This window comes from Camelus bactrianus, chromosome 15, assembly GCF_048773025.1.
Source record: "Camelus bactrianus isolate YW-2024 breed Bactrian camel chromosome 15, ASM4877302v1, whole genome shotgun sequence".
NCBI lineage: Eukaryota > Metazoa > Chordata > Mammalia > Artiodactyla > Camelidae > Camelus > Camelus bactrianus.
Genome location: NC_133553.1, coordinates 59,032,099 through 59,047,683, shown reverse-complemented (window position 1 = coordinate 59,047,683; position 15,585 = coordinate 59,032,099). Strand labels below are relative to the sequence as shown.

The window sequence follows — 15,585 nt, the reverse complement described above, 5'->3', positions numbered from 1 at the left end:
AGGCTAGAAGTTAAAGTTCATGCCTCAAGCTCCCAATTCCACCTCTTTGGGATACCTCCTGTCAAGTTTGGGACAAATTCTTTCTTGTATTTATACAATTTCTTTATGCATGTATGTACATCTACTACACCTGCTTTTCCTCTAATAAAATGAGATGATGCTATTTATGTAGGTCTGTAGCTTTTAAAATTTTACCCCCACCCCACGTCAGCAATGTTTCATGGACCTGGGCAGAAATTTTCTGTTTAATTAAACTTATCTATCTTTTATGTTATCTCCATTTGTTTTCTTGTACTAACAACATTCACAATAACCAAACTAAGAAGCAACTGATTTATCAACTGGCACAGCAGTTTATTAACTTACAGTGTGAGATGTATCTGGCATCATAGACTTTGCTCATTTGCTTGAGGCATTCCCACCTGATGGATGAATTACTCAAGAGACTAAATTATAGATAAGAAGGCTGATTGGTGAGCTGAGAATTAGAACAAAAGCGAGGAGGTGTTCTTACAGGATATTTCTATCATGGATGGCTCTCTGACTTGCCCTTGGGCTTTTTCAGTCTTGGCAACCGGCATTAGTCATCAGAGTTACAGTCCTGAAAGTGGTTAGATATGTTTGGAACAGGCTTCCTCCAGGGTCCTGATCTGAACTGCACACTGCCCACTGCTCCATTTAAGATACCTGACCAGGTCCTCATTTGTTACCTTTTTGTTACCTTTTCTTTATGTGAGAAAAGTATTGATTAGAATTTGAAGCGCTCCCAAATCTGCTTGATGGGGATATGGAAAATATCTTTGCCTCCACAGCAACACACTAACGAGCGCTGGGTTCAGGTGAGCCTTTGTGGAAGTGGCTAAAATATAGAGATGTGGTAACCACTGAGTCTCCAGACATTACCCAGTGTCCCCTGACAGCCACAATCTCCCCCATTTGAGAACCGCTGGTTTAGAGGGAAGGAGCTAGAGAGACGAAAACCAGATGGGCTATTGCATGTAAATCAATCAGTTGAGAGTTAAAGGATATTAGTTCCTTAGCAGCAGAAGAAAGAATATAGGATTTATCCTATGTCTTGGGCTCTACTTCTCTACTAATTATGAGACCTTTGGTTAGTTGCTTTACCCTCCTGATTGTGAGTTAGTATAAGGACTAACCTTGTTATTATTTTTTTTAACTTGCATACCTTTTATGTACCAGAGTTGTATGGGCATTTTATATGAATTATAGAGATAGTGTATATTAAAGTCCCCTGTATATTATAAAATTCTGTGCAAAAGTAGTGTTCTGTCCTGTTCACTTCTTATCACTGCTTTTATTCTTTAGATCTTTAAAACTACTGACAAAAACAAGATTTACCTCTGTACCTTATTCTTTTGTGACTTTTCCAAAATATGAATATTTTCTAAGAAGAATCACTTTTATGTAATTATTACATATATAAAAGAGCTAGATTTAAAATTACATTAGGGATTAAAATGTGGCATTGCTCATTTTATGAGAATAAGTAAGAAAATGAGATTTCTTAACTTGAAGTGGACTCAGGCAGATTTCTGAGCATGTATCTACTCTATATACTGAATAACATCACACAGATCTTTGGAAAACCTCATTGTTAACACTTCCCTATCCAGAAAAATACCTGTTTCTTCCTTGTCCTTTTGTTTCTTGTCCTTAGTCAATTCTCTCTAGTGAGTCAATTAAATTTTTTTCTTATCCTTGTCTTAAGTACATTCACTTTTGTCTCTCTACTTTAATGGATTAGTCAGGCATGATTTCCCTCTGTACTCAATAAATGTTTGCTGAATGTCAGAATAAATTTCAGAAAACATGTTATCTGCCTCTAACAGGTTATCTGCTAAAATGATCAGTGACCCTACTCTTCATTATAGATTTCCCCAATGTAATGTTGTTTGACTGTCTATAGTTCTGAGTTTCTCCAGAATTTATCCCATGGATTGGATTAGGGGGCAGATTTGAGAGAGCTGTTGGGTACCATCATGATGCAAATTCACTGGGTCTCCAGAGGAATGAGGTTTATAATACTTTAAACATTTACTTCAGCCCTAGAATTCACTCCAAGGATCCTAATACTTTGTTGCCCCTCTGGATTGTGGTGTTGAGCACTTGCTGTCTCCCACATGTCTCCTAATGATTTCACGGGGTCAGTCTTGGCTGCCCTGTCCGTGATTCACCTCTTACATCAAGGATTGAACCTGTCACCCATTGCTGAGTTTTAGTATTGACCCTCCATACCTTTACTTTGCACTTCTCCCCAGATGTGATAATAATCACATGGATCTTGGAGTTTTCTTAACCAATGAGAATATTGAATTCAGTTGAACTGTGTGTGATTACTATTGTAAAATAGCTCACTCGCAGTTACTTGCTGTGCCAGTTCTTCAATACCAAGTATGAGACATTTATCTTCTTTACGGCTGCCGAATTCCCTTGTCTAGGAAGCAGCCATCTATCCTAACGAAAACCTCCACTTCTCTCTGAGATGAGGTGCTCTGCCGTATTTTGCCAACGTGTGCCTGCATTGTTCACCGCTGTACGTCGCTCTATATACTTGGTGCTCACATATTTTTGATCTGCTGAAGGAATGAAACTTAGATTCTTGTGGTTGCTTATGATTTGTTTTGCTTAATGATGTCATCTGATAAAATTTTCTCTTTCTTCTCTCAGTGCCATTTCTAATTAAGTACTCAATATAAGGTTAAGAGAAAGCAATTTAAAGAGCCATCTGAAGATCATGAAAATCATGTCAGTTTCTTAAAAGAGAAAGCACATCTCTCTAAGCTTATTGAAGAAAATGAGAAGGAGAAAATGATAAAGGCAACAGAAAGAAACATGGTCAGAGCAGAAACAGCAAGGAGGGTCTTCCTGTCTGGAATGGTATCAGAAAAGGAAAAGCTTCTGTTCCTATTTTGCCTCAGTCATCTTCTGCACAAAGAACAACATTAAAATTGGAACGGTGTTAGGAAATCCCATGGGCTTTCTCATTTATTCATCCTGTGGCTCTCTTCGCAAACTCAGATCTGCTCTGGAAGTGCCTCCCTTTGCCTCTCTGTCTGCTCTTTTTCATTTTGTGAGCTGTTGAATTCTCCAATTCCTTAAAATGGAATAGGACAATATATTAGAGCCCTTTTTCCTTCTTGTCCTGCCAAACTTGCGGAGGCCCTTTCTGTTTTGAAGGGCTTAAGAACTAACCTTTAGGGGAAACAGGTAGAAGCATTTTCCTGTCTGCACTAGACTATTTTCCTGAGTTGCAGACTGTTTTTTCCCCCTAATTCTGTTTATCTCAATTAGCATATCCAGGAAAATCTTTGGCACCAGTACTTGGAAACTTTATGCTTCTCCACAGGTTGTTTTATAAAAATTCATTAATTAGCCTATTAATGTACTTATACCTTCTTATTCCAAAAACTGATATTAAGTATACCACTAGAATAAAAGACATTTAGAAATTTAAAATGATGGACATACCTTGAGCCTAATGAGTACCCAAACCAGGATTCAGTAAGAGGGTAACCTGATCTTTTAACATCTCTAAAGATTCAACTATCTCAGAGCTCAGACTTTAAACCACTTTCTCTTTTTCCTTTTCTTTCTTTCTTTCTTTTTCTTTTTTTTTTTTTTTTTTTTGCTTGGATAGCAGAAATTTATTTTCTCTCACAGTTCTAGAAGCTAGAAGTCCAAGACCAAGGTGCTGTTTGGCTTCTCTCCTTGGCTTGTAGACAGCCATCTTCTTTTTTTGTTGTCATATGACCTTTCTTCTGTGTGTGCACGTGGAAAGAGAGAGCCCTCTGGTGCTTCTTCCTCTTACAAGGACACCAGTCAAATTAAATTAGGGTCCCACCCTTATGACCTCATCCCTCATTTTTTAAGGAGAGCTTATCCAGTTCCATGACTTTAAATACTACCTTTACATTGGTGATGACTCAAATATAATCTCCAGCCCCCACTTCACCCTGAACTTCAGACTACTTGATACCTTAAACTTAACATGTCTACAACCAAACTCTTGATTGCCCCTAATCTTAAATTTGCTTCTTCTCAGGTGTCCTCTGTCTCAGTAAACCCAGTTTCCCAAAAACCTTTGAGTTTTTCTGTTGTATGCCACATCTAATCCTTTGGTAAGTCCTGGTTGATCCCCTTTAAAATGTGTTTCAACTCTATCCACATACTGTTTCCTCTAGCATTGCAGTTCTAGGTCAAGCCATCATCCTCTCTCACCTGGACCACTGCAATAGCCTCCTGTGATTTCCTTGCTTCTACTCTTGCCCCAATTCCTCTTTAAAACATAAATTATTTTGTAATTCCCTGCTGCTTAAACCCCAGTGGCTTCTCATCAAAGAGGTCCAATGTAGGCTGGCCCCTAAACTACGTCTCTGATTTCCCTCTGACTTTCCCTCTCACTCACTCCCCTCCAGCAACACTGGCCTACCTTTCCTCAGTTGTCCTAGGCACATTCTGACCTCAGTTTTTGCATTTGCTGTTTTCTGCCTCAAACTCCCTCTCTTCAGATAATCACATGGCTTGTTCCTTCACTTCATTTGGATCTGTACTCAAATTTCATCTCCTAAGAGAGGCCTTTTTTATTTCTTTATTAGTCATCTGCTTAAAACAGCACCTTCCTAAAACCTCCATCCTTATTGTGCTTTATTTTCCTCTGGGGTTCTTACTGCTCTCTGACATTATTTTAAAACTATTTTTTAATTGCCTGGGTCCACATTTGAATGCAAGCTTCCTGAAAGGAGGTGGGGCAAGGGCATTGTCTGTTTTGTTCAATGCTGTGTTTTCAGCACCTAGAACAGAGCCTGGCTCATACAAAATACTAAATATTCTCTTGTGGAATGAATGAGTGAATGTATGCATAAGAGGCTGCACCCATCCTTTGAGAAAGATACTGAAGTTACATCCAGGCTCACTCGCAGGATCCACAGTCCCCAAATCACCGCCTCTACCACCATGTGTAAATCAGTTGTCTGCTGGTGTGTGCATGCTTTCCAAGTGTCTCACTGATTCTTCCCTTCAAATCTTTCCAGCTTAAGTTCCCTCTTTTACCTACACTCACAGTTGTACTTTCCATCTCTATCTGACAAAAATAGTCTTTTAGAATTTTATAACATAACAAGTGCTTATACATAGAAAAAAGTAATTTTTATTAGGAGACAGTTAGTTCATGATAGTGGTTGTAAAAGCACAAAATAAGGAACAAGAAGTTTGAGATTTGGACAAATTAAATTCCAAAGTTCTGAAGGAACTTGCATATATCTTAGAGACAATATCCTTGTTAAATCATGGTAAATGGGAACAATGACAAAAGATTGTACTGGTTACAACTCACCTGGAGTCTGGTGTTCCATGTCTAACATTGAGTCCAGTCTGGGCACAAGATTTTTTAAAAGATAAAAAAGAATCTGTTCAAGGATGGCAAACGGTATAGTGAAAACACTTCATATGAGTAGTGGTTGAACAATAATGATAATAATAATAATTACAAACATTTACTATGTGCCAGACATTATTCTAAATACCGTTTAAAAGTTATTTAATCCTCATCCTGTGAAGTAGATACTATTAAGTCTCTTTTCAGAGGGGGAAATGAAGTCACAGAGGTTAACTCCCTCAAAGTCACGCAGCTATAAGAAGGAGAGCCAGTGCTGATTTCATTCTGATTTCCGAGTCTGTGCTCTTAACCACTATATTATTATCCTTTAATATTCAAAAAGAGCACTATAGAAGAGAAATTGGGGCTACTGTAGAAGTTCTTATAAGGCAGTGTTAACTTTCACCTCAAGATCAAGCATTGCCACCTCTTTCTCAGTCCTCCCAGTCTCTGCAGTATGTACTCTTATAATAGGACCAGTAGCAGCACTTTATTACACTTATTTGCTTATATCCCTACCTCTCTCTACTAACCTATATTTAACCTATTTTAAGGATTATATTTGATTCACTTTTGAACCACTAAATTTAGTTTACTGTTTGGCATATAATGTTCAGTTTCTCTTGAATGAAAAAACTGAATGAATGATCTTTAAATTGATTAGAACCATCCAATGGTGGAATGGCTTTCCTGTAAGGTAATGAGCTTCTGGTCACTGGCAGCAGTCAAACATGGGCTGTGTACTTGAAGGATGCTTGAAAGAATGCTGCAGAAGGAACTTCCATGTCATGTGGAAGTGGAAGCTTAAACCAGGTTTCCCTCCAGCTATGAATTATTTGATCTTATGATGTGTTAATTATGATCCTTTCTCTAAACATTTATTTAGCACCTCCTATGTGCTTGGCATTGTTCTAGGCACTGAAGATACAAAGATAAAAGTGCCCTAGCTAGTATCATGAGGAGCTAGTAGGCAGTAAATAATTAAGAGGTGCTTAAGAGTGTAGGTGTAAAGTTTTAGCAGGTAAAAATAAAAAGAAAAGGACAAATTTTAGAAGTATTTTGAATAAATGGGGAAGAGAGAAAAAAGTGATTACAATGAGAAGTAGATATGAAAGATGACCCTAAAATTGTCTGCCTGAGAAGGGAGAATGTAGGAGGTGCGACCACATGTTTATATTGTTATGGGGGAATTCCTTAAAAGGGAAATATCAGTGTTTGTCATCCAGGTATATTGCAGGGCTGGATGTAATTCAGTAGAGATTAATTTGTGAAGTATTTTGAAATTCTTGGAACAAATGTGCCTTCTCTTATTAGTCTCCGAAACCAATAGAGATGATTAGGTCCACCTCCCCCTTGCCCTCTACCCTCTTTAAGGGCATTAACATGAAATGGCCAGTTCATTAAGTCATGTGGGACTCTTTGGTTTCTTTTCTGATTCATGTGTCTGGAATGTGTTAGGCAGTAGGGAACAGTGGCCTTTTTTATACTAACCTGGTCCCTCTTGCTGTGCCTCTCGCACACATGTCTCAATATGTCTTGTCACAGAATTATCCTCTCTAGCTGGGACATGATGCCTAGGTAGGTGGGGAATTCCCCTGTTTTGTTTAAAATCATAGTTATCTTTGGGTTTGACTAGCATATTCATGATTAGTTTACTGACAATTGGTTTTTTCTCTTTATGCCATATGCTATTCCATGATTCATCTGCTTTGAGTCTGTTGCCTTGAAGGTGAAACAATTTCTTCCAATGTTGATATTTCATAATCTCGTAGATAACAAGCATACGCATATGCATAGTCCTTTCAGGAGTTTTAAACATTTGGAGCTGAATGAATTATGCTGCCACAAATGGAAAGGAGCAGTATAAAATCATAATGGTGATATCCAGTCATCTTTTGTTGGGTGGTTGGGTGAACACTGATAACAAAGCCTGTGTAATTTATTATATTTCTTTATCTCTCCTTGAGAAATTATTTCTGGTGTGTGTTATTTATGAATTTTAATATTTAACATTTTACTTTAATTGCCTTGATTTACATGAGTTTTAATATTTTAGGCAAGATCTTTATTTGTAGAAGTGCGGTTTAAATTCCAAATAAATCATAATACTTGTTAATATTGTAATGGTGGCATCTTTTCTCTAATGTGTAGCAATGACTTCAATATTTAAGAAATCTTAATTTCTGATATAAATAGTAATCTTTGAAAATATTTTAATAGAACACATCACATTTCTGAATGCAACGCGAAGTAACTTTTTCTGCCCAGGTATTTTCTAAGTATTTAGAAGATTAGACTTATAAGCAAACATGAACTAAATTCAGTTTCTGCATGTAGCATTAATCAATGCATTTACTGTGTTGCATCATTTGGCCACCTGTATCTTTTTACTCATAATGTCAGTGATTGTTTTTCTGTGAAGAAAAACGCTTTGTAATTCCATGGTGTAGATGCACATGTAAATATCTGTATAAGTTGTACATTTGGAAAGAGATTTTTAAAAGATTCTAATTCTCAGTTTGTCTCCCTCCTCCTCCCCCCCTTTACCTGGTTTTAGCTCCTCTTTGGTTCAGGTGTGCTGGTGTCCCTAAGCCTTTCCGGGCCGCAGCTGGAGAAAGTGGTGATTGACAGAAGCCTGGTGGGGAAACTCATCTCAGACACCATCAGTGATGGTAATTACCCCCATGTGCAAATCAATTGCCTACATTAACGGAGGGGCAGGAGAAACGGTGTGTCAACAGGTAGACTAATTATTACCACTGGGGACTTTCAAATACAAGTAATTGCTTGTAATGGCATAGTTTCAACCCCTGGGACCAATACAAGTTTTGACTAATATTTAATATCAAAGTTTCTGTCAAGTGTTAGGCTCATATTCTTGAGTATTTTTTACTTTTTCTTTAAAAAAAGTGAACATAATTTCAAAATAGGTGTTTTTTCTTTTAGTGGATTGACTTTTCAAATATTCTTATTTTCCAGTGAATTTTGAATACATAACCAAAATGTGTCAACACAGCCACCAGTTCAAACAAATAAACAAAAAACCCTGTGCTTTGACTCCTAGGAAGACTGTTCCCAAAGTCCACAAATACTAACTTTTGAGAGAGTTTGGGCAGTATTTCTAAATATCAAAAATCAGTGTCAAATATACTAGATAAATCTGAATCCTATTAAGTGATACCACAGTGAGTGTATAATTGCTACAAAGCACATTTTAAAAAAAAGATTTTAAGCCAGTTATTGAAAAGGTAGGATACTGACATTTATTGGGCTCTAAAAGGCTCTGTGCTGTGCCACCTTACCTATTTCATTTAATTAAAAAAAAAAAACTATTCATTGTAAGGTATGGTTATTTCCCTTTTATAGATAAGGATTTTGAAGTTGAGATACTAAGGAACATGCCCAATGAGATACTAAGGAACGGTTTAAAAATGACTGTGCTGAGATTTGAACCCGGGTTCTGGCTGCACTACACTGTGCTGACTCCTAAAGTTTTACAATTATATTATTTTTATTCAAGGTAAAAAGAGGTCTAAGAAACAGATTGCATTATCATTAGAGATTGAAAATGGTCAGTATCTTGAACTAAATAATCAAAGGAAGATGTGGTCTAGTGGAAAGGACAGAGGTGAGAATACAGAAACCTTCCTTCTGCTGTGTGTGCTCACTAACTACCTCGGAATAAATCTGACCCAATTTCATCTTCTTAGAGAAAAGCACTCTGCAGTATGGCTGTCATTAGCAATATCCCTGATAATAATAAGCTGAGGGTAGGATTGTAAGTGTTCCATTTCCTCTTCCTTATAGGAACGTGGTGCTAAGGAAGCTTCTCTATGGAAGAAGTTCCATTTTCATATGTCTAATAATTGACCCCTTCATTGACACTGCAAATAAAATAGTGGCTATGATGATTTTGTCATATTGATGCTCCTCTATAAGAATTAAAAGAACTTCCAACACTATTCATGTCGCTGAGATATCTTTTTTCACATGTTTCTTTTATTTATACCCCAAATAATACACTCTCATGAGACCACGATAACAATGTGATTTCTTGGCAGTTCTCCAGATTTGCCTGTAATTGTGTGGATCTACTGTTGGTTACTGCTTGCACAGCCAGGAGTATGGGAGTAAAGAAAAATATATAAAAATTTAATAATTTCTTTATGCTGGGAATAATATAAAACATTTCTCAAATTCCTACTATATGTTTTTATTAATAATTTTACAACATTAATGGTCCATTATATAACCATGAATATTAATTATCTACCTATTTGTGTTCTTTACAAATAAAGCTATAGAAATATTTTTGCTAATCTTCATTATTAAATATTAATTTAGGTAACACACATATTGGGTATAAGATGCTTTATTTCATTCAGCATGTATACCCTCAAAAAGAAGGTTCATTGATGAAAAATTTTAGAAAAAGGTTGGTAGAAAATACTGACCTTAGCCTCTAATAAATCCAACTTATTCTCAGATGGTTTATATAGCATAGGACTAAAGGCTAAGCACAAATAAAAGTAAATGTTTTCATTTTACATTCAGGTGTGAAGCTGTCTTTATTTTATGGTTTTCTTAGCCCCATTCCAAATACATCTCATTTGGAGGTTGTCCCCTAACATCAGTGTATATTGAAATGGTTTCAGGAAAAAAAGGAAAAATATTAAATCCATGCATGATTAGATTGATGGTTATTGTTTATTCCCAGTATCTCTAATATCCTTGTAGAATATCATCATAGTATTTAAGAGACTTTATTATTTCAATTAATATTTACTTATCTTCTAAAAATAGCTTTTTATAATATTTCAGTGGAAAAAACTATCAATTTGTTACTATTCTAACTTAGTATCTGATCGTATTATCAATTTATTTTCAAAGCTCTTCTCACAGACAGCTTTATCATCTTATCATTTTTGGCACAAAACAAGCTATGTTTTATTCAGTTTACCAAGAAGATGGATTCTCCTGATACAAACAAAAGACTGGAAAAGCTCTCAGCCTTGGATTATAAGGTAGAGATTTCAGTTTATGTGGTCATACTGTTAATTATTAAAGTATGCTAGGGTATCACATGAGTTGATGTTATGCTCATTTTTCTTGACTGTTTCCAGGTTTCAGAAAAACCAGAGTTATTATAGGATTAAGCTTGATTAACTATGAAAAGTGCCCATCCAAAGTTTTCTTTTTAACTCCTATTATGGGGGGAGTCTAGCAATGGCATGTTTGGAGCAATTTATATAGTACTTATGGAAGTCAGAGACAGATAATAGAGGCAAGTTACACATTGGAAAATGGTTTCCTTGCTAGTGGTAGTATATATATAATTCTCATTTTTCCTTAAGACCTCATATCATCTTTCTGGGCAAGGATAGATGCTCTGGCTTCCATTTCACAAGAAAAGAAAGAAGGAAGAAGGCACTTTAAAAGATTAATAGAAAAATATAATAAACAAGTAGTGGGAAGATGCTCCCTCAGCCCCGCTCCCCCACCACCCAACTATAACTGGAGAAAAATGCAAAAAGAAATCTCCTTCATGTGTTAGTATCTCTACCTTCAGTAACTCCACGTAATTTGTTTCCTTATATCAGGGATTTTACATCTGTTAAGGCAGGATTTTTATTTTAAATGATGTGTTTAATTTAAGTTTTTGCCACATTACATTTTAACTGCTTGGAAAGCATACTCTCTGCTAGGATGAGTATCTAATACATTTTCCAGGCTGTTTCAGTTCAAGGCCTCTTTTCAGCAATGACTTGTGTTTGCAAGATTGATCCAGCCTCTGTGACGTGGATTTGAGACAGTTCACTGTTCACTGGGAACAGAGCTGATATACAGCTTCCTTAAAAAAGATGCACACTTATGCCATACCTAGAGTATCTGTAACAAGGGCAGAAATTCTTAAAAGTCAGTTTTATGGCTTGAAACTTTGTGTGTGTGTGTTTTTGAAAAAGTAGTGTTTAACCTAACCTTTTGCCCTTTGGATTCTTATTGTGACTGAGGTGGTAGTGGTGTGGAAGGACTTAATTTTATTTGGCAGAAAAAAATCTATTCTTATAAAGAAGATTTTTAACATGTGATAAAATATATTAAATAAATTTTTCACTGTGGTTATAAACTACAATTTTGTTTGCCAGCTTTGTGGAGCTTCTGTGACAGTTTGGATAATATTGCACTTTTAAAACTGGAAATCAGTGGTCCCCATGGATTAAGTTAGTAAAAAAAAATTGATATTAGCATTTGTAAAAGGATATTATTTTCCAGAATAGCTAACTGTAGCTTTACTTGAAATATTGTTTATTTACTAATACTGATATGTAAAATGCACCAATATGCACTAACTCAGACTATTAAAGTAAATGTTTTTAATGCATTTATACAAAATTTTATGTAACTAGTTTCTCCATCTTAGGTGTGATGGATAGTTTGTTAAAGTCTTCTCAGCTGAAGGACAGTAGCTACCCATTAATGAGAGCAGAGCGAAGCTACCAGGATATCATCTTTTCTTATGAAAAGATATGGAAAACAGATCTAGCATATGGGCCCTTAAACCTTGATTAAGGGAGTTACTTTCTTGTTAATCCATTCCGCCTTTAGATTTGAGAAATAAAGAATATGAGCACTCCACATCATTTCTGTACAATAGAGAAGTAACCTGCTTCCCTTTGGAAAACCCATGGATTTTGTTTTCTGGTTCAATAGTTTAAATATAGATATTTACTACTTAGTAATAAAACTGCCACTTGTCTATCGGAAGGCTGTTTTAAGAAACTTGTTCATTTCATTTGCCCTCTTGACCATCATGAAAGAATACTGATGACGTTAAAACTCATGGCAAACGTGAAATTTCAGATAACACGTGATTTGCATTATGTGAGGATTGAAAGTGCCAGTCTCTTATTTTAAGTCAGTTTCCTCATCTCAAAATTCATAGTAACATGTTTACATAGCAAGTAGGACATCAAAATAATGTGTATGTATTTTTAAGGACTTAGCAATCCCATTGTGGTATTTCTCTCAAATAAGAAGGTAACTAGTTAAGATAGTGATATTGAGAGCTTAACTATAAGAATTTACACTTCAAAGCATCAAGTACATCTGTGTTGTCTGTCATTGCCCATTTGGATTTTAAAACAAGGAAACAGTGTAGAGTATTATAATTCTGCTTTTCTTTAGACCTGTACCATAATTTAATTCTTTTAGATCGAAACAATTTTGGCAAAGAAAAATACAGGGTAAATATCCTGAAACTACTGACCTTTAACAAGTTTTCCTGTCAACATTTTAAAAATCCAATTTAATTTATTTAACAGTGAAGGGACAGTACAAGGAGTTAAATGTTTACCGTGAGTGTACAACACCGGTAATTACTTTGATTTCAGTTTCTTTTGATGTGCATTCAGAGGATGAAGAGGTCAATAATATTATGGCCATGCAAATAGAAAAGGGTTCCTTTTGACCATATTTTTAAAAAATAGCAGAGGATTATTAAAGCATTAACCTTGATTTTAATGGCCTTGGTTGAGTGGTGAGATCACAATTTGGATGAGCCTGATTATTTACTAAATACAATACATAAATGCAACGGGTTCTTAACACCCATTGCACTCTGGCATTATCGCATTACTGCCATCCTTTGTTGCCTTGCAGACAGTAATATGAAAGCAATCTGTCATGTAGTGAGACTGGCTCCAGAAGCATTTCTCTGATAAGAAGACCCCCTGCCCTTTGCTAGTGTCTGGTCCAGTAGGCTTAGCCATGCGCTTAATCCCCAGAAAGTGGTTCGATTATTGCTGACCAGCAATGGCAAGATAGTTTTTTTTTTTCTTCCAAGCTATCAACCTTCCATTAATTCCTTAAGCAGAAATACGGTGCAATCTATATTTCCTTGGCATGTGTCACCCAGATGGTGCCGTGCTTATGTTTTCAAATAACCATGTTCCAAAATAACATAGTTTGAATAATAAATTCTACAAATCCTTCCTAAGAAAGAGGAGCATAATTCTCAGAAGCTGCATAAACTTTTACACACGATGCTGTGGCTTATCCCTTTATGCAGAATTTGTGTGTATGTGTCTCATATATTCTTTAAAGTGATTTTTGCCTCAAGTTGTTTTTCTTTTTGTTGTTGTCAGTCATTGTTAATATGTTATGTCTTAAATAGTAGTCGGGCACTCTTGGTCAGCAGTACTGAACTTGTCATTTAATATAGTTGGTCTTAAATCCTATGTGTAGGTCGATGCTGTCAAGCAACCATGACTGTACATTTTGGTATTGATTGGGATTGCTACGAACAATTCCTCCCTAACTCACATTTCTCCTTTTCCCTTCCTCTGCTAAAAATGGGGAGAATTGTGAACATATGTCTTTTTTATATATGTGTCAAAAGAATTCGGTAAATTCTGACACCTCCTTAAGCACATGTTTAACATGCATATTTACTTGCATTTATCTACATTTACAGATGCTTTAATTTTTTGTAATACTTTGAGGATTTTGCATTTTAAAAAAATGATTTCTGTCTGCTTTTTTTTTTCCAAACCATTAGATTTCCTATTATGAAATACCTGGTCCGGCAAACAGGACAACACAGCGTCGTCTAGCTGTCAATCATGTTCAGGATGTAGTTGTTTGCTGGTGGCCGCTGGTCAGTGATGATGCTTGGCCTTGGGCCCCCATTTCTTCTGAGAAGGACAGAGCCAATCTGCTGCTCCTGGGTTATGCTCAAGGAAGACTGGAGGTAAATCTAAAGCAAATATATACATTTTATTGAAGAGCAAATAAAATAGGATTATTAGTTTTTCTATTCTGAAATAAATGTGAATACTTTTTTAAAGTATTTTTCTAAATATTCAACAAAGGAAATTACATATGAAATGGGATCCTTAAAAGTATCGTATCTAGAGGATACACAGACAGTTTGAGGATTGGCCTGAATAACCTAGTGATTAGTAGCAGAGACTTCTGAGTTCAAATCCTAGCTCCGTCACTACCTAGCTCTCTGTCCTTGAGCAAGTTTCTAACCTCTGTAAATGGTGGTTTCACTATTTGAAAAATAGTTAATGAAGATAAATGTGTTAATATATACATTTAGAGCAATGCTGTGTATATTAAATGCTCAGTCACTGATCACTACTGTGACTTCTTGTTATTATCATTGTTAATATTGTCATTGCTGTTTTCTCGTGATTTCATGCCTGTTAAAGCTGTATTAACAGTCACCTTCTTTAAACTTCAGTTAGGTAATTTACAAACAGTCAAATACCTGTTTTGTACAAAACCCTGTGGTACCAAACCATGGCTTGGGCAAGAATTTGTAAGGAGGGCCTTAGAGCAACAGTTTTCTCAGTCAAGTATCCTCCCTGGGACAGGAGCACCAAAAGGGTTAATCTAGGAGGTGAGGACAGTATTTCACCTTATCTATTCCAGATAATGTTTCCATCATCATTTGTTATTGTGAACCTATGGGTATTTTCAGCTTGTACCAATCAATACTTTTAGTATGAAATTTTGTTTCTTTTGTTAATAAGTTAAAAATGCTACCCCCCTCACTGGTTTTGTTTGTTTGTTTTTGGTTTGGGTGATTTTGTTTGTTTGTTTGTTTTGGCTCGAATGAAATAATATGTTCCTATGTTTGTCTCTAACTCCATTATCTTTAGGCTTTAAGAAGTATTTCTCAGGATTAGTATTCTGAGAGATAAAGAACATGTCCAAGTTTTCTCTATCCCTACCTATTTCTAGTTTTATAAATTTTAAGACTGAAGAGTCCTTCTTGATTGATAAATTTTCCTTTTGCTGGAACTTTTCCAGTTTTGTTGCAGTAACAAACCACTTGTAATGCTTTGCATATGGATTTTGTGAGGCCAAGAAAGTGCTTTATTCCTTTCACTTCCTGTTCATGACCACCATTTTGCTGATCTTGTGTCCAGAAGCTAACTGAATAAAAAGTTCATCAAAATGACTTAATGCAATAAAGCTAATTAGAAGTCTATTAAATGTTGTATCTTACACTAAAAGTAAAACTACTATAAATCAGCCTTTAGTTTTACATTACACAAATTACCTTTATTTGACATGAGTATATTACATGAAAATAGGACTGTTCAAAAAGGGTGTCGATGCCTCATCTCCTGGTGTCTCCTAGTTTATGGACTTTGGAGTTGGACAAACCTGGGTTTGCC

At 35.8% G+C, this 15,585-nt stretch overlaps 1 protein-coding gene across 15 annotated transcripts in view; it reads left to right on the top strand.

The window, feature by feature from the left end:
- The window catches only part of WDPCP (WD repeat containing planar cell polarity effector), a 299,751-nt gene that overhangs the window by 109,289 nt on the left and 174,877 nt on the right, over positions 1-15,585 (top strand). For all 15 annotated transcript variants that reach the window (XM_074341211.1, XM_074341212.1, XM_045514393.2 and 12 more), the window contains 3 exons: positions 7,953-8,067; positions 10,286-10,419; positions 13,953-14,144. In XM_074341211.1, coding sequence (XP_074197312.1) covers positions 7,953-8,067; positions 10,286-10,419; positions 13,953-14,144 — 441 coding nt within the window. The remainder of the gene's footprint in view (positions 1-7,952; positions 8,068-10,285; positions 10,420-13,952; positions 14,145-15,585) is intronic.